General features: G+C 35.1%; 1 protein-coding gene across 1 annotated transcript in view; it reads left to right on the forward strand.

Moving 5' to 3' along the window:
• Positions 1-18,683, forward strand: part of LRRC49 (leucine rich repeat containing 49) — a 50,712-nt gene that overhangs the window by 21,319 nt on the left and 10,710 nt on the right. Inside the window, exons 10-12 of the mRNA XM_009643833.2 lie at positions 4,083-4,230; positions 12,542-12,625; positions 17,581-17,732. Of these exons, the coding sequence (XP_009642128.1) occupies positions 4,083-4,230; positions 12,542-12,625; positions 17,581-17,732 (384 nt within the window). The remainder of the gene's footprint in view (positions 1-4,082; positions 4,231-12,541; positions 12,626-17,580; positions 17,733-18,683) is intronic.

Below are 18,683 nucleotides of genomic sequence, written 5' to 3' on the forward strand. Positions count from 1 at the left end.
AATCTATCATGAGTTTTGTCACTGATGTTGTTTTTCCCTTATGCTTCAGGGGAGGCCTCAGAATGTTGCTGTTTTTCTGTAGAGCTTTCAGTATAAAAGAATGCATTGGCAAAATAATGTAAGCTAAAACCAACCACTGTAGAAGTTGATGCTGATCTGAACCAAAAGAAGTCCTACTCGTGGCTTCAGTCCAAAAATATTTAGCAGTGACAAACTGAAGGCATTCATACCTGATGGCTGAAGGTAGTACATATCTCTGGAGCTAGTTATAAAGAAGGAGAAATCCCATTTTGAATTTGTCATGTGATACTGAGAAGAGATAACAGAAACTTTTCTTCAGGAAAGATATGCCGCCGAGATTCAGAAAGAGTTATTGATCCTATTTCAAAATGTGAAACCAGGGAAGACCAGTTTTTAATTTTGGAAACAAAATACAGATTTTTCACTGTTACACTGCTGTCCGGGTCAGCACTACATTGGCTTTTTTGTTTAGTGAGGCATGTTGTCTAGCCATATGGAAAAAAGTTGGATAGAAGCTCAAAGGACATGTAATTGTTTTTCTTCATTTGGTTGCTGAGTTGGAAACCTGAGAGAAGGAATGTTCTTAGCCTAATAAAACCAAGTAAATATCTTTTCTTTTTCTTAGCAGAATAAAAATGTATAAATGCATTGTTAAATACTTGAACAAAAGCAGAACACGGGGAATGAAAGGTTGGCTGTGGTAGCATCTGTTTTCATCAGCAGTTCAGTGGTTAGCTACCTGGGACAACCCAGGTTTTCTTCTTTGACTGAATGTTTTTTGAACACAGTTCCCTCTTGGGTGTTCTGTCAGGATGTAGTGAGTATGTTGCCTGCTCTCTCTTCTCCAGAGCTTTTTTCCCCTTTATGGAACATGGTTCAAAAAGTCACTGATGCAAATGTATAGTGAAGGAACAACTGTCTTCCTAAGTAAGTTGGCTGTAACAGAGGACAAGTGTTACTGTGTCCTATTCTTGCTTACTAAAGGTGTAAATGTGAATGCATATCACTGGTGGAGGTTGAGCTTATGCCAGAATACTCTGCTGCGTAGTAATTGCCATCTTCTCGTATGAGGCAGGAGAAGTGGGTTTCCATCCCCTCTGGCAAAGGGGAGATTTGGATGCAAGACTCTGAGCATACACACAAGATGTAAAACTGATCTATTCTGAAAAGATTTCCAGAAAACAGTTTTTGATAGTTTAGCCCAAATTCATGACTTGTTTCTGTGTTGCTGAACTACCATGTTAGCAAAGATAAATTTATCTAGGAAGAAAGGACATGGAAGGAGCAGTGGTTGCTGTAGCTTGGTGGAACTCTTGCAGGAGAAGGTCTTTCGGAAAGAGAAGCAGACATTTCACTTGAGAAGATTGACTGAGGCAGTCTGAAACAGCATCATCCACAGCTGCTTTGTATTTCATGAGCAGGTTAGAGAGTCCTTCGTGGTGAACAGAGGCTAGAGAGAGCATTGAGACGTGACCTCTGATTCCTGTAGGGTGGTCACCACTTGGCTCTGTCACAGTAGTCTGCGTGCTGGGAAGCAGACAGAAGCTTGGTTGTAAAGTATGCAGTCTGGTGGGTGTATTACGTTAAAGCTTTGCTTGGCTTAGGATCGGGATGCCAGTGTGACAAGTACACTATATTAAGTTCTCTATGTTGAATTTCTAAAGCTCTGTTTTTCATATGCGTATACAAAGATGTGAAAACATAGCTATTTTGCACTACTCTCTTGCTCAAAATTTGAGCTGCTAATAGGGCAGCTAGAAGCAGGATAAAGCAAGCACATCTGTTTTAGCTCCAGAATGAATGTTCTGGTATGCTGAAGCACAGAGAATTTCAAAGCACAGCAGTATGTGCAAGTGGAAGGTCTTGAAAACACTAGCAAACTTTCAACTTTTCTGTCATTTCCCAAGGAGATTGGTTTTATTAAAATCCTGTAAATCATGTGTAGTGGCAGAAGTACTGTTTGGTTAAATGTTTAGTGGGAAGTGCTTGGAGTAAGTGTATTTAATGCTTTTAATAAACATGTTTTACATTATTTGAAACTAATTTTGAAGACCAGAAAATTTTCATATTTGTCAAGCAAAATCTATTCTAGCCCAACGGAAATTCAGTTATCTTTTCTTATTTGAACGTGTTTCCGAGTCTGCTTTACGAACTTCTGTGTCATTTGGGAAGATGATCTTTTATCTTCAGGACATGTTGAGTATGTATTTTAAGTAATAGTCTGATCTTCCAAAAATGTGGTCATGCAAGCTGTTTTATGGAAAGGAAACCAGATCACAAAAAGAAACAGAAAATGGTAATCAAACTTGTCGTCATAACCACACGTACAAAACGCCCAGTTCTTCAGATATGCTAAGCACCTTTACTGCTTTCACTGGAATCTGTACATAGTTAATTTTCCATCAGTTCTTATGTTGTTGTTTTAATACACTAAGCAGAAAGGTAGTAGTATCTTCCACTTCATGCTGTCATTTTTCTGCTGCAACCATTGGGTATATCATGTAGAAGTTACTTGCGTGTTGTACTAATTGCTTTTTTTTTCCCAAGATTTGTGTTGGATGATTTGTTTTTAAATAGTCCTGCTAGCTTCTGTTAGTATCCAGGCTTTTCTTCTGCTGGTTGAGACTGATTGCTATTTGATGATACTATTTTTCTATTTTATTTGGGGTTTTTTTTGTTGTTGCAGAAATTGCTTTATCTAATACCTAGAATCTTTCAGGGATACCTGATTTTAAAATCTGACATTCTGGTAGATCTGAAGCCCTTTGCAGCTGAATGTTAGTCCTCAGCAGATTATTGCATGCTTTTTTGAAAGTTGAGTGATGCCAGTTATAGAGGCAGCTGCCAATTTATTCAATGATGGTCTTTAATGTGAACATCTGTACTGCATGCGATTTCAGATCCCTAAGTTCAGGGCATACTTAAGGTATGGTATCCTTTCAAGTCATAGTGGAAGAAAACTTTTCCTGCCACCAAGAGTGAAAAGAACTATAACCAGTTGATGCAGTCAGTAAGATTGTCAGCATATTTAAAAAAAAAAAAAAAAGCAATAATTCCATATTTTCCACTTCAGAAGTTCTCTTAATTCAGAATGTCATTAACTATTTGTGTATCTAGTAAGGTGTTCCTCTGTTTATATATGCTCATCATTGATTCTCTTGTAATTTTTGCTCTTTTTAAAAACTTCATTCTCAAAAGTACCAAGTCAAATTATTTCATACTTTCCACTTGAACTTACTTAATTTTGTAACACAGACTTGACTTTTGAAGGCCAAAGTACATACAGATGGATGCACAGTTGTACATTTATACACTGTAATCAATTTCTTAAAAGGCATTGGGGAGTCAAATTTTTTCTATAACTGTTCAGCTTTTTTGAAATCAAGTAGTTCTCTGTTGTTTAAAAATACTATTTGAGCTTCTTTCTTTTCACATTCCATCTTCAATGAAAGGAACACAATACAGGCTGTACAGCTCTAAATACATTTTACACAGGCCAGTTACTTTTGTCAGAAAACCAAATCAGATGTTGTCTAAAAAGCGAACTTACTAGTGTTTGTAGACTGAATTTGGAATAATAGACATCTGTTTTGAAGATAACATGATCCTTTTGTAATTGTTTTTCTTTCTTTATTTAATGATGTCGCAAATACCCAGGATCATTCTGTGGTATTTGTGGTTGGCTTTTTTCTTGTATTTTCCATGGTTTTCATGCTGGCTTTGATAGCAAACACACCTTGTATTATTTTTTTTGAATATGAGTTGTTATGAGTCCCATTTTAGGGTGGGTTTTCTTAGGCGAAACTATACTCCCATGTTAAACAAGTTCTCCTTATTCTGCGTCTCTTTACCTATGTGTGAAGAGATTGAAAAGTTTAACAGCAGCAGCTGTTGGTATTTCAAAATATCTATAATTTGATTTATCATACACAATATTGATGGGTGGTTTTTTTTTTTAGTACAGGTAAATATTAATGTTCTATCTTTAAGTAATAAAATCTTCCATCTCAAAATTACTCCTACTCTATGACATTAAAACTTTTAAACTTTTTTGGTTACAGTTTTGAGGATATTCTGTGCCTTGCTGATTCCTCATCTTTATCAGATATCACCCTTGATGGCAATCCAATAGCTCAGGAGACATGGTACAAACACACAGTTCTCCATCATATGATGCAGCTTCGACAGCTAGATATGAAGAGAATCACAGTAAGAAATTTCTGTTTTTGTCAAACTTACTAGATCCTTACATTCAGAAGTAAAATGTAGGGTTTTCTGTGTATATATGTATATTAAAAGTACCACCATTTTCCTTAATTTCATATGGAATTGAATGGTGTATAGGCATTACAGTATTTAAAACTTTCACCTTTTTTCTTTTGTTCAGATTTATGTAAGGGTGTGCTTTTTTACTTCATTTTAACGTGTTTATTTTTAAATGCTTACACTTTTCATTAGTAAATACTGTGTGATCAATTGCCATGAGAGAATCTGCAAAGCTTTTGGTTAGAACTTTCTCAATGTAGTCTTTACTGGTTTGCTGTGTAGCTGAAAAGGAACAGCGTACTTCTTCCAAAGGAATAGTCTGTTTACCCTCAAATTGGTGTTATTGGTATCTTCTTTCGTTGAAAAAACTTGTTGGTTTCTTTAGCCTGCCTCCCTAAGGAAATGTGGTGATCACGCTGTTTCTGTGTCTGTGTTTCTCCCTTCCTTACCTAACCTACTCTTCCTGTTCGTTTCTGTTTCTGCTGCTCAAGTTCAAGTAACCCTGATAAGGAAGACTTGCAGACAACTAAGTCTCCTACAGACTTCTTGAAAATACACAGTAAGGTAGAGGATGAAGGGCAATCGCTGGGGGCCTTACCATTAAGTCAACTATTTTATCTCTTAATACAGGAATAGCCACATTGATTCTTCTGTGTGTACTCAAAAGTGACCTTCTTACAAGAGAAATGCATCCAGCAGCAAGATGACAAATATAATATACTTTATAAGCAACAGTGTTGTAGTATTACCTGTTTTGAACAGGTGCTGATACATATACCTTACTTTAAATGCTCATTTGCTTTGTACAAAGGCTGTATTGCATTACAAATTGCACCTGTTGTTTTCCCAACTATCCTGTTGTTCTGTAGCCACTCTACCATAAGTATAAAATAAAGCCAATTATGATATAAAATATAACAAGTATGTGGAAAACATTAACTTTAAAATTAAAGTGCTTTGGGGTATGAGAGTTTTATTCCCAGTATCAAAAATACTAAATACTTGCTTGTTTGCAGGTATTCCATGGATTGTTTTTTCTTTTGCTAATTTATACTGACTTAATTGAATACTTTCTAACTGATTTGCTTTTAAAAAGATTGTTTTCTCAGTACTATTTCAGAAATGTGACTAACATAAAGGAAACGTTTCCCTTCCTTTGCCCCCCCCTCCCCCTTCCCCCCCACTTCTTGAGAGGAGACTGATCCTGCTAGGACTCTCAGTGATGGGAAAAACCAAAAACCATAGAAAGAGCTCAAACTTGCTTTTTAGACTCCATGGGATCTATATGGGGAAAAAGCTATTAGAGATGCACAGCCATGGGAAGAACTTAATCTGGGTTCGCACCTTGTTAAACATCAGAGAGTCAACCAGAAGTCAAAAAGCCATAGAAAACCAGGCTTCACTAGTTGTGCTGCTCATAAATCTACTTGTAAAAAGAATGTGTTTTGCATTCTTTTTATATGCATTCTGGTTTTTGAGCCTCAAGAACTTTTTAAAACATTTTCTCCATGCGGAGGGTGCTATATGTTTTCTCCAGTAAAAACTGGGTTACCCAGATAATGATATGACTTAAGAAACTGGGATTTTAAGAAAAATAACAAGTATAATGAGATTTGTGATAAAATTGGAGAGTTGGCAATGCCAAATGCAGCTACTCTGCCTGGTAAAGCAACTTGCTGTTGCCATCGGCTGTCAGGGTAAATGTAACTTGATAGGGGAATGGAAGTACAGTATTGGGTATGTGTTTTTTCTCACTTGATTAGTCTACCTGAACTCTAACTACATTTATAGGATCACTTCTTCATTGGTCTGAAGAGCATCCAGACAATTTTGAACTTAAGCATTGCTTTATCTTGTAAAGAACTGAGAGTTGGACTGGGATGTTGGTTCTTTCTGACTAGGAATTCCTCACTAACCTGTTCAGAAGCTCTTCTGCTTGAGAACTGAATTTTACACAATGGTTACTTCTGCTTTTAACTTTTCTTTTACTTGCTGGCTTCACTTATTTCAAGAAAGAGAATAAAATCTGAAGGGTATTTTCAAGAGTTTATAAGAGACTTTTAAGCTTTATTCATGTTAGTTTTAAAGAAGACATATGCTCTTTGGTGCCAGGCCTTTTCTATAGGATTCTCTGGAGAAAGGTAACCTCAGGGCAAAAGTCTGGTGGTAACTGCCTCTGCCTTAGGGAACTATTCAGAAACATATAGCTGCCATGACAGTCAAATACTCTGCACTTGGAAAAACTTTTTTGCATTGTAATTGTTCTAATATTTGCCTTTATTCAAGGGATTGCATCATACATATTATGACAACTTTTAAACCGTGACTCATGAGGAAGTTGGTGTTTTCTTAAGCCATCTCATTCCCAAGCCATTTTTGCATGTAAGATTTAAGCTCTTAAACCACTGAGGCATGGACCCAGTGGTGGTGAAATCGGTGGAGGTTAGTCACCTGTAATGAGTTTCACTGTAAGACTGTAAACACTTGTTCATTGTCCACACTAGAAGACGATTTTCAGCTAAAAAACCCACCTGCTTTGTATTGTGTATCTAAAAACATCAACTCAGTGGAAATTTTTCACTTTCTCAAACTTTGATAGATTAATCTAGAGGCTTAAAGAGGGGGAAGGAGGCTGAATTATCAGGCTGGACAGATTCCTGTGTGTCACCTATGTTAACCATCAGTAACTGTCTGTAACAGTTAACAGCTTTACCTCACAACTAGGGTGGACTAACATGACTTAATTTATGGCTCAATGAAACAAGCTTACATGAAATTGAACTGTGTTACAGTCAAAGCAGGCTCAGATTGCATACATAGTCATTTACATTGTTTGGTTAATATACTGTAATTGCTGTTTTTTTCTGGGCATTGAGGCTTTTTGAATGCATTTTGTAATTTGAACTTTTGAAAAAAGTGGACCTGTCCGGTGGTGCTTACAGTTTAGCTGTGACCTATCTTTTTTTTTTTCTCCAGTCTTCCATAACGGTAAGCAGATACTATCTGCAGACATGTAATAAAATATTAAAATATGAATAAAATGTGTATATATTCCTTACTTGGAAATTGTTTAACCAGGAACATTTGTTATCCATCACTTTAAACACACATTCTCAACAGAATTTGCTACGTGTATATATATTTGTGTGTGTGTGTACAATATATAGCGTGTATATGTATTTTTTTCTAAACGTGCTGTGGTTCCAAAATTGAAAGACAAGCTGCATATTTTTAACAGTAAAACGCTGCTTCTTTTGATTGAGGTTTTATAGGTTTTGGATGCTTAAAGTAAGAGAGCTGTGTTTGGTTTTGATTATTTGCTTAGACATTTCTCTACTGATCAGGGAGTGGCTTCTACTGCTTTATCCAGAGTAGAATTCATTATCGATTCCATCACCACTTTGAAGTGTTCTGGTTTTTTTAAAAAAAAAAGAATCCCTAGGTTTTTTTATCTTTCCACTTGAAAATACGATACTTCAGGAACTTCTAGAGTCATTCTTGTGGATCATAATCCTTTCTCTTAAATCAGGTCTTGTGAAAATATATTAAATCAGTACTGAAAGTTAAGAATGGGGATACATCTCACTATCAAATATCACTCAATGATCAGTCAAAAATGTTGTATTTGCTCTTTTCCATGGCTATATTTCTACTGGAAACATCCTTACATTCTTACATAATTCTTGCGTAAAAATCAGTCTCTGATTTACATAATAAAAGTAGTCTGCCTTCTGCAAGTATAAATGAGCTGAATTTTGTGTATTTTAAGTGTACGGTGTTCAGTTTTCTTTATGCCTTGAAAGCTTAAATGGATAGTCCAGGCCATTCTTCCAAAAGTAGTTTAGAAACAGCTACAGTATACTTGATATAAAATAATCGATAGTAAAATTATTTGAATAATTTTAAGGTAGATGTACTATGGAAATCAAATGCTGCATTCATTGTGTGCTTACTTAGCATCTTTTTCTCCTTTGACTTAAATGGTATCATTTGTTGAAAAAGAACTTGTTTGAATAGCAGTGGAGCAGTAGTGAGAAAGAATACATGCATTCCACTGCGGTCTCTTTAGGATCCTTCTCGGGTCTTGCTGGATGTTACCTCTTCAAAAGACTGATGATATAATAATAGGTTTGGCCAAAATCTGTGGTGTTACAGTTCTGGTAGTACTCATGTAGCAGCAGGGGGAGCTGTCAGCATGCCAAACTGCAGATATGCTTCTGTTACAGCTCTAATGGAAGGCTTTTTATAAGGGTGGTAATAGCTTTAATGTGCCTTATTCTTCTTGTATTCTGTTGCTACTATTACTTCACACTGAGTATGTAAACCTGCAGCCTTAAAATCACATTGTAGAAAGGGAGATTTCTGCTTCTTTAGGAAGTATATTCACTACTCTTTTTTGTTTTGTTTTGGTTTTGGTTTTTTATTGTTATTTTGTGGGGTTTGTGTGTGTTTTTTGGTTTGTTTTTTTTTTTTGGTGAGGGTGGCTTCTTAGCCATTTATTAAGTTTTTAGATGGGAGGTGGAGAACTAATAAATGGAGGAGATTTCCATATACAAGAGGACATCCAAATCCTTTTGTAATGATCTGACACTTTGACCTTCTGGAAAAGCATGCCCCTTGTCCAGCAGGGTTTGGCTTACAGACAAAACAAAGCTATGGACAATAGTGGCAGAAAAATGAGGAAGAACAAAGGAAAAGGGAGGTAGGAAGAATTTCAAAAGAGCTGGAGCTAAAAGAAGAGAAGAGGTGATAGTTAAAATTAATTGCGGCAAGGTTATTAAGGGCTTTGCTTTATAACTTAGTGGGTTTTCTGGGGTTATATTTGTGGGGTTTTGGGGTGATGTGTTTTTCAAGATTGATTGCATGTGTTGTGTAAGATTAATCAAGAAATATATATGGAATTGATTTCCATAAAAAGCAGATTTGGCCCTTGATCTTTATCCAGATGTTTTCTGTCATTCTGCCTTTATGAAGAGTAAGTAAAACTAGGATATATTTTCTTTTTAGGCTAAGCTAATTTCTTTTGTAAAAGAAATAGTATTTTTTAAGTGTCTGTGATTAGGATAAACTCTTGATCAAAATAAAGTCTTATTCAGTTAACAAAAGACTCTTGTTATAATGCAATTTGCATTAGTTTAGTTCATTCTTTGTATTGACACTGTGCTGGTGGGTAAGTACTGGACTGACTTGAATGAGGGCAGTAGACCCTCATGTATGGAAGACTATGTCATAAAGTATGCATTTGGGATGGATTAAAGGAAAGCTTTGAGATGGAAGATAGAGTAAGAAGAGGTATTTGTGGAAGCTGAGAGAAAACTGAGTTAGGGAACTTTGTGGTTGTTTGCCTTAAAGCTTGGAAAAAAACAACCCCTTAAGTTGTTTGGAAAGGAATAAAATTAATGGAGGCTAATTTCCTATAGACTAGTGTCATTTTATTCTCAACTCTCACCTTCCCCAGTGCAAAACACAACAATATCTCAGTCTGGAGCTGAGTCTGTGTGGATTGGCCAGCTGTTTTCTGCCAAAGAGAATGGATAATTTCTGCTGCTTCTCCCTTGCTTGGAAAATTGGTTTACATTTCTCTTCTTTCTACGTACCAATTTTATATAATCAACCTTATGGGGGGGGAAAAAAAAACCCACTTAATTTGACACTTTTAAAGATACTTTATTTAATATGTTCAATATGTTGAAAAATCATCAGAAAAGATTAAGACACTGAAATTTTAAAAAGCTTGTTTCTTTAGGAAGCCAAGTTAAAAAGCAGAAATGTAAGGTCAAATGAAGAGATTTAATTAGAAAATAAAAAACCCCAAACCAACTCTAGCCTACCTTCTGTAGAAAGATATCACTAATGTAGTTTGCTAGTGTTTATATTTTAAGACTAAAGGGTTTTTTAAGTAAACTTAGTACAGTGTAACATGTAATTGGGATAAATGGCTGTTGTGACAATTATGTTTGTAGTTCATAACATTCTGAATCATATTTTGAGAAACAGTGTTTTTATGTTGCATTATTAATTATATATTCATATTTGTGGCATATTACCTGCATGGGGTTTATGTAAGCCTCACCCTGTTCCCTCCCATTCAGGTACTGGGTTTCATTGTGTGGTATTTTGTTGCATTGGGATCTGGAAGGATTTCTGTAGCCACGTGTGGGTTTATTTAATTATTTGTTTATTGTTCATCCTCAACTGAAGAAGAGAAGACTGAGAAGGGGACCTTATCAACACATACAAATATCTCAAGGGTGGATGTCACGAGGATGGAGCCAGACTCTTCTTGGTGGTGCCCAGCAACAGGACAAGGGGCAATGGGCACAAACTGAAACATAAGAGGTTTCAGTTGAATATGAGGAAGAACTTCTTGACTTTGAGGGTGACAGAACACTGGAACAGGCTGCCCAGGGGGGATGTGGAGCCTCCTTCTCTGGAGATATTCAAAGCCCACCTGGATGATGTCCTGTGCAACACTGTCTAGGTGAACCTGCTTTAGCAAGAGGGTTGGACTAGATGATCTCCTGTGCAACACGGTCTAGGTGAACCTGCTTTAGCAAGAGGGTTGGACTAGATGATCTCCCGAGGTCCCTTCCAACCCTTGCCATTCTGTGATTCTGTGAACATGGACTAATGACTTCCTGAGGTCACTTCCAACCGGGATTATTCTGTAATTCTATGACACCAGCTCCTTGGTAATACCCTGCTTAGGAAGAAATGAAAAGCCCAGTAGCAGAGGAGGCTGCCAACAAAACTTCACCCTCAAAAGTTGCTTTTAGACCAAAAAAAAAAAAGCTAGGCTTTCCAATTAGTGTTCCAGGGAAATTCTTGCATACAGTTTGGTCAGAGAAGCTTACTCTATATAAAGCCTCATGCCCTAACCTGCATTAAGATATTCCTCTTGTTTAATATATGCATATTAAGTTAAAGTTATGGAAGAACAATTTGAAAGTGTGTTGTTTAATCATCGTTCAGATTGATGTCAAAATCCACGGTATGTCAGTGGGTCTTGGGGGGCTGTACACAGATAAGTTTGCTATGTGAACCTAACTTCTTACACTTTGGAAATTATTTTCTTAAAAATGTAATAGCGATGCGAAGTGTGAAGTTCCTCTTTTATATCATTGTCCAGTAAGCATTCACCCATGTGCTTAGGGGTTCTTACAATGCTCTAAACATAGCATGTTCTATTTATATAGAAACTTTGAGATATCAATATGTCTTCACGGTTGATGTTTTCTGTTCATTTTTGTTTGCTAATTTTCCTAATGCATAACTTTCTGGAAAGTGAAAGTGAAAAGGTTAGGACAGGAGCTTTCCATTTTGAGGGAAATCAAAACACTTTCCGTATATTCTGGGAAGATACTTTAATAGAAACACCCAAATGGCAAGTGAAGTAAATCAAAATAAGTTAAAGTATGCTCCCCAAATATTTGTGTTGGAAGGACTCTACACTTTTTACTTCATAGTGAACATTTCTTTTATTACTTGAAAAATATATGTTCTAAAAATACTGTGCTGTGAGAATGTTTAGACTTCTGTAAACAGGGAGCATTCAACCTAATATGGGTGTATTGCAGCATTAAGTTGCTGTACCAGGAAAATTAAGCATCTTCACTTACATGACTCTCATGATTTAGGAATCAGTGCCTTTCTTCTTGAAACTTCTTCTTGAACTGGGTAATAATATTGATAAGAAATAATGTTAATGTACTATAGTTAACTTTGAAAATACTATTTTCTTCCCAAGTTCTGTTGCTGATTGAGAAAAGTAAGCCCCTGGAAACAGTTTATAATGATAAAAATCAATCTTAGATTACGATTTAAGCATAAATAGAATTCAGCTCACTTGCTCTGTGTCTCCTACTAATCCTACTAATTGTAAAAACTGGTACAAAGATATAATGCACTGTTACATTTAAAAACATTCTTTTCCACTGTCATACTCACCATATGCTTTATAGGGTTTTTTTAAGACCTTTACAAATACTGGTTTTAAATAGCATTATCTTCAGCATTTGCATCTGAGTAGATATCTATTTCTTCTGTATTTTTTGATTTATTTGTTGTTACTAATTTTATTGTTTTTAATAATGTTTAAAATATTAAAATGTTAAAAATCCTGAAATTGTCTTAAAATGAAAAATTGCATTGTAAATACAGACACAAAAATATATTAATAATTTATCAGTAATACTTTTAAAACCTGATTAATTCCTTCTTTTATGAAGTTGTTCTTTGTTATTTTTTCATCTAGGAAGAAGAAAGACGTATGGCATCTGTTGCAGCAAGGAAAGAGGAAGAAAGGAAACGCGAAAGCCATAAACAGACCTTGCTTAAGGTATTTTCTATGGCTGTTCTACGCCTACTCTAAACCAGTTTACAGCAATAATCTATATCCTAATATTTTTTTTCTGTCATTTCTACATATCCCAATATGGCTCTATCCCTTAAACTTTTTTTTTCAGCTTAAATAGTGCACTCCACAATTGAAACTCTCTTCAGTCAACTATGCAAGTTATACTTTAGCAAAAAAATCCAATAGGATATATGAGTGTGATATATGTAAATGGCTGGTAAACTTCACTTTCACAAATCCAGAGATAAAGTAAATCCAGAGTAAAGTAAAGGACTTTTCAGTGATTTCAAATTCCTTGAACTTGTTCTCCTCCATTTCAGGTGAGTGCTCTATCTGCTTCCATGCAGGGTGTTCTGAAGTAGTTTTTCTTCATTCTTTCCTGTTGAAGTTGTTCCTTTTTGTAGAAAGAGTTAAACAGTCATCAGACCAGCAGCTAGACTCCAGCTATCTTCTTTTTCAGAAGAGCACTTATGTACTCTTGGCCTGGTTAATGCTTAGATACATGGAATACATGTATTAGATATATGTATTAGATACATGGATACATCAGCTTAGATACATGGAATAGCTCTAACAGGGGAGATTGAGGTGCACTCCAGAATAACCTTGTAGGGCTGATGACTAAATGACCTATGTTGCCAATAGGAGACCAAAGTTCAAGGATCTAAGAGCATCTGCATTCCATTTGTTGTGTGAGTATCACCATTTGTCTCCAAATCCTTTTTCTTTGGAGAGAAAAAAAGATGCCTAAATCTTTTTGTCATTCTGTAATGGTTATGCAAAAAGCTCTTTCAATTTGGCAGTCAAACAAAAAAATTTCATTCAGCCATATTGTTAAGTTGCCTTGGTAAAATCATATTTCATGAAAGAGATTAGACTGAAAGTAGTTGCAGGAGGCTGTAAGAAGTGTAGTAAACGTATATAACTCTGAAAAATAAAGATGCAAACAGAATGTTAATAGTTTATTAAAAGACGTTTTAAGTCTAGAACCCCAAAACCTAAATATACGAATGGGGAAAAAAAAGGCTAGTGCCTAAGAGTGTATTTTGATTTCTTGTATATTTGTATCATGTATATTTTGATTTTTCTATTTAAAAAAAACCAACACCAATATAACAAAAAAGCCTTAGATACAATCTTTTTTTTTTTTTTTTTTTTTTTATTAAGTTTTGGTTTTGGGGCCAGTTGGTGGGGTTTTTTTGGTGGGGTTTTTTTTTTCCTGTAAGATACTGAACTATCTAAAGTCTCTTCAGGTTTGAAGTTTTGGTGCCAGTTCTTAATAACATGAAGAAATGGGAAATTAGTAAATAATATTTGCACATGATGTTATTTTATGCTGTTGAAAAGCTAACTGTGTCTCTGGACTGGAAAAAAATAGGTGTTCTTTGAAAGTGTGTGTTTGTAGTTCATGTCCTTAACTATTACTGTAGTGTTTCCTTACAGCAGAGGGATTGTTTGTCTTGATGGCGTAGATTTTCCAGTGCATTTTGTGAATGGAAACTTCCCTTAGAACAGAAAAAAATACATTCTTAATGTATAATGCCATTGTTACTCAGATTTCAAGATTAAATTGTAGATCTTGTAATTTAATTGAGGTATCTTTCTTATTTTAATAGAGTGGCATTGGAGCTGAATACCAATGTCTGTTGCACGATTCAGTCTTTTTGTATATCTTTCCTTCGTAAATATGTTCTGGTTTCTTTTTTCCTGTTTTACATGTTTGAATTAAAAGGAACAAATCTTAGATACAATTTCCACTTTCCTCCAAACTTTCTTAAACTATATGCAGTGTAAATGAAACTATAAGCACTCATTCAGTAGCAAACAATTGCTCTTTTCCTGTATTTACTGCATCAAAAAAGGTAATTTCAGCAATGTCATCTCTTCTTTTTCCCTTGCTGATTCTGGTCTACCCTAACAGTGGAATTTCTTAATCTTTTTTTTTTTTTCTTCCCCACCCCCACAGGCTTTTTTTTGTTTTTTTTTTTTTTAATTGCTTATAACCCACTCATCTGGGGAAGCTTGATATGTACTTCAAAATGTACAGAGAATGTAATTCCTTTCTAACAGAGGTTAAACTTAATATCTACTGGAACAAGAAATACTTATTGCCAGCAGAATCTTCACACTTCTAAAATTTGCTTTTTGAAAACTCCCAAGAATTCGTTTTACAAAGCTCGGTAGGAATTCAGTAGCCCCCAACTGAGGGCTAACAAAGCAGTAGAGCTGTATGGTAGTTGAGGTTATGAGAAGACCCTCAGTTCCCAGAACAAACAGAATTTTCTAAATGTGATTGGAAGAAAATGCTGACTCTTTCAACTTCCCCTGCTTTCTGTGACATGGAGCCCAGTCATCGCTGGAGTCTGTAAATGTTGGGCTTTTGGTGTTCTCCAACCAGATAACATCACAATTCTTTGGGCAAATTGAACGTGAAATAGAGTTTTGAGCTTTTTAAAATGGAAAAACTTTCAGAAGAAGAAAATTTTTAAAGTAGTTTCCATGTGCTTTCAGTGTCAATTATAAACAATTATGGACATAATTTTTATAAGAACTTAAAGTCTAGTTGATCTATCTCTGGGTTATCAGTCACTGAAACAGATCGTGGTGTGTACCCTGAGTATAATAGCTGCAGCATGAGGGATTTGCATGTAGGTATTAAATGTTTTACTGTGAAACATTTATATGCATTTGTTCTTTATTCTTAAGGAATAAAGGAATTCTTAGGCTCCGCAAATTAGCAATCACAGATGATGAAATGCTTGGGTTTTTTGTTGATCTACTGTTTTCTGTTTTTCAAAGAAATATTCATCTGTAGTGCTTTACACTTCACATCTCCAACACTGAGCACTGAGAGAAACATTCTTGGTGAACTACACTGCAATGATGTCCACAACTTGCCCACTGTGAATTATGTAAAAACATGATGCTAATGGTCACATGTTACTTATATATAAAAAAACCTAGAAGCATAGCAAGTATAGGTCAAAGTTAATATATCAGAAGTGTTAATTTCAAACTGTAAAATTAGGTTTCCCTTGGTCCCCTGACTTTCTCCATAGGCATATCAAATAAATTCTCTTTTTTTTTCTATTTGAAAAAAGGGGCTATAATATAAGTTTGTGGTTTGTGTTGGGTTTTTTCCAGCCATAGAGTTTGTCTTAAAACAGAAATGTGAATGTTCAATTTTAAAATAAATAAATAAAGCCTTTCTAGCCTTCAGGACTTCTGGTACAACCTTCTAAATTTTAATCAATATTGTGGTGTTTTCTTGTATCGTAGTCAGTCTAACAACATATTCTAAAGGAGACGGGAACTAATGTAATGATATCTAAAATTATGATATTAGACAGGCTTTTAACATTGGTAAGAAGTTGATAAGGGTGTTGAGCTTATGCTCTAAAGAAATAATTGTTAACAGGAATTTACCTTGTCTGAGATCCTTTTAGACCCTATTTGAGATCATTGCAACTTGAAGCTAACAGGTACTTGCTGTTCCAATTCAAAATTTCATAGCACTGAAGTAGAATATTTATTAATACATCTGAAGAATATGCATCTTTTATTCTTCCCCGGTTTATGGGTAAAATTAGTGAGAAATACGCAGACTGACTATGAACTGCTGTTTATACTACTTTGGGCAAGTTCAGGTTTGCCTTTTTCCCCCCTCCATTCCAAAATATCAGGACGTTTGTATTCCACTTCCAATAGTGATGTTCTGAAGTATATAAGAGAAATTAAAGGATTCTTAGAATATTATGTTTTGTTAATACTACTTAAGTGTGGGAAGCTTTAAATTAAGGTTTTTACTTTGTATGGAATTGAAAGCTACATTTCTATAGCAACATCAGTTTAGAAGCAAAAAATCATTGGCCTTGACTGATACTCTGTTTTCTCCGTGTTTTCTGGATATAGATTTATTTTATGCTAAGCCCCTTTATAATATTTTCCTCTCAGAAATTCTAAGTCCCTGTTCTAGTTTCATTGAGAGTAGCGTAGCGTAATAGCAAGATAGTTGACTCGCAGGGAATTAGATCTGGTTCAGAAAAACCAAATTAAGTGGAACTTACTATGAATTTACCCTTTGATACATGTTTATATATTATATTTTATGAGACTTTAGCTGCCAGTACATGTGCTCTTACAAAGCACCTTGTTCTTTAACCTTTTAAAGTATGCTAAATGGGATTTATTAAATAATACATATCTGTATGATATAATAGAATGATAACCTATATATAGAATTGGAGGTAATGGACAGGATTGGCATGACTGTGCAAGAGCAAGTACTTAATAGACTTCTGAAATACTGGTTCCTTGACAAGAGCTGTCTAGAATATAAAAACTACTTTAAAAAAACTATTACAGAATATTTGAACTTAGATATTTTATAGTCTTTGTGTCTGTCAGGAAAGTAATTTCATTTACTGTTTTTTATAGAATTGACTTTTTCCATTTTTCAGGAGATAACTTTTTTCCCCTGTGCAGAGTATGTTGCAATTACTGCTCAGACTTACAGCAGTTGCATCACTGTCTTAGCTTAAGTGCTAGGGTCATTCTAGTAGCATGGAGAAAAGTCCCAAGTAGTCTGCCCTGTTTTGTGAGAGAAGTATTGCAAGCAGCTCCAGATTGTAAAAATGAGACCTTTCTGGTTATCCAAACTAAACAGTTTAACTTTATTTTTTCACAAGTGGTGACTTTATTATGTTACTTTCCTTGTTTCTGTTATTGCAAATTTTGTGACATTATTGCTGGCAGTTATGCTAAATAGCACTAGAATGATGCTTTGGTTTTAATGTATAACTGCCAAACAGTACTATCGTTTCTTCACTTTAAAATATTTCAAATGTTTTGTTTAAGCAGACTATTTCTTTCAGAATAAACAAGTGTGGTGGTACTTCACTGTCATAACTTATTATGCCTTTTATATCTTGTTTCAGGAAAAGAAACGGTTAACAATTTGCAATATTGCACATCAGTGGGAGATACAGCAGAATCGAATAGCTTTTGTGGCTTCTTTAAACCAAGATAAAGATAATGAACCCTGTCAGATCAATGGCAGTGCTGCATATGTATTTCCTGAAGAAAGCAGGTATTTTATTGGGAAATATTTCTTCTTGTTCATGTCTTGTATTCCAAGTTACTACTTCTCACCTCTGAGATTTCACTGTATTTTATTATCAAAAATAACATATCCAAATCAATCCTGAAAAGGTGTTTTACTTCATGATTAAACCTGTTGGCCATTAGTAGTTAATACATATTAAATAAGTAATATAACAGCAACTCATTGACTAAAGTGCAAGCTAAATTATTATGTGATTTTGCTAAGTAACGGAGGACTTCATGTTTGCAAGAAATGCTAAATATCAATTCTTGAGCCTTGTTAAGACTGTTCATTTCCTTGACAACGTAAGTTGTTGCTTTCAGTTGAAATGAACAAAAAGAGCATTACATAGGAGCTCATAGGAGCATTACATAGCATTACAAACATTTGTAACCTTTTTGTGTATCAAGAGGTTTCATAAACTGAGTGTTGAATTTATGTTCTCAGTTTGAACAGCAGCGTCTCTTATTGGACCACTTTCATACCTATGCTGTTCCAACAATACTAGTTCTTTGGCTTAGTTTTATTCCTCAGATAATATTTCCTAAGGTAATTTTAGTATTGCTCATTTAAAATATAGTTATATTATTTTTGTGACACACTTTGTGGCTTGCTTATTTGCATCTAAAAGGTGGCCACTGGAACTCTACACAATTTAAAAACCAAATGCAGTACTTGATGAACAATGTGTGCCTTGGATTGGCTAAAACCAAACTAGCACACTTTCAACCTGGCTAGCTCAGGCAAAAGCCTGAAAAAATAGTCTGCATGAATTCAGTAGCAAGTACAGCTTCCTGCTGTGCATGATCAACATTGGAAATGTCAGGTACAGGCAGGAAGTCTTTGCCTCTCACAAACAGAACCCATCTGAGTTTCAGTCTAGTATTGGTTAGGCCTGTTTTTTATCTCCAGTTGAGTGATGCATCTTTTGAAACA

Source organism: Egretta garzetta, unplaced genomic scaffold, assembly GCF_000687185.1.
Source record: "Egretta garzetta isolate BGI_Z169 unplaced genomic scaffold, ASM68718v1 scaffold287, whole genome shotgun sequence".
In the NCBI taxonomy this organism is placed as follows: Eukaryota; Metazoa; Chordata; class Aves; order Pelecaniformes; family Ardeidae; genus Egretta; species Egretta garzetta.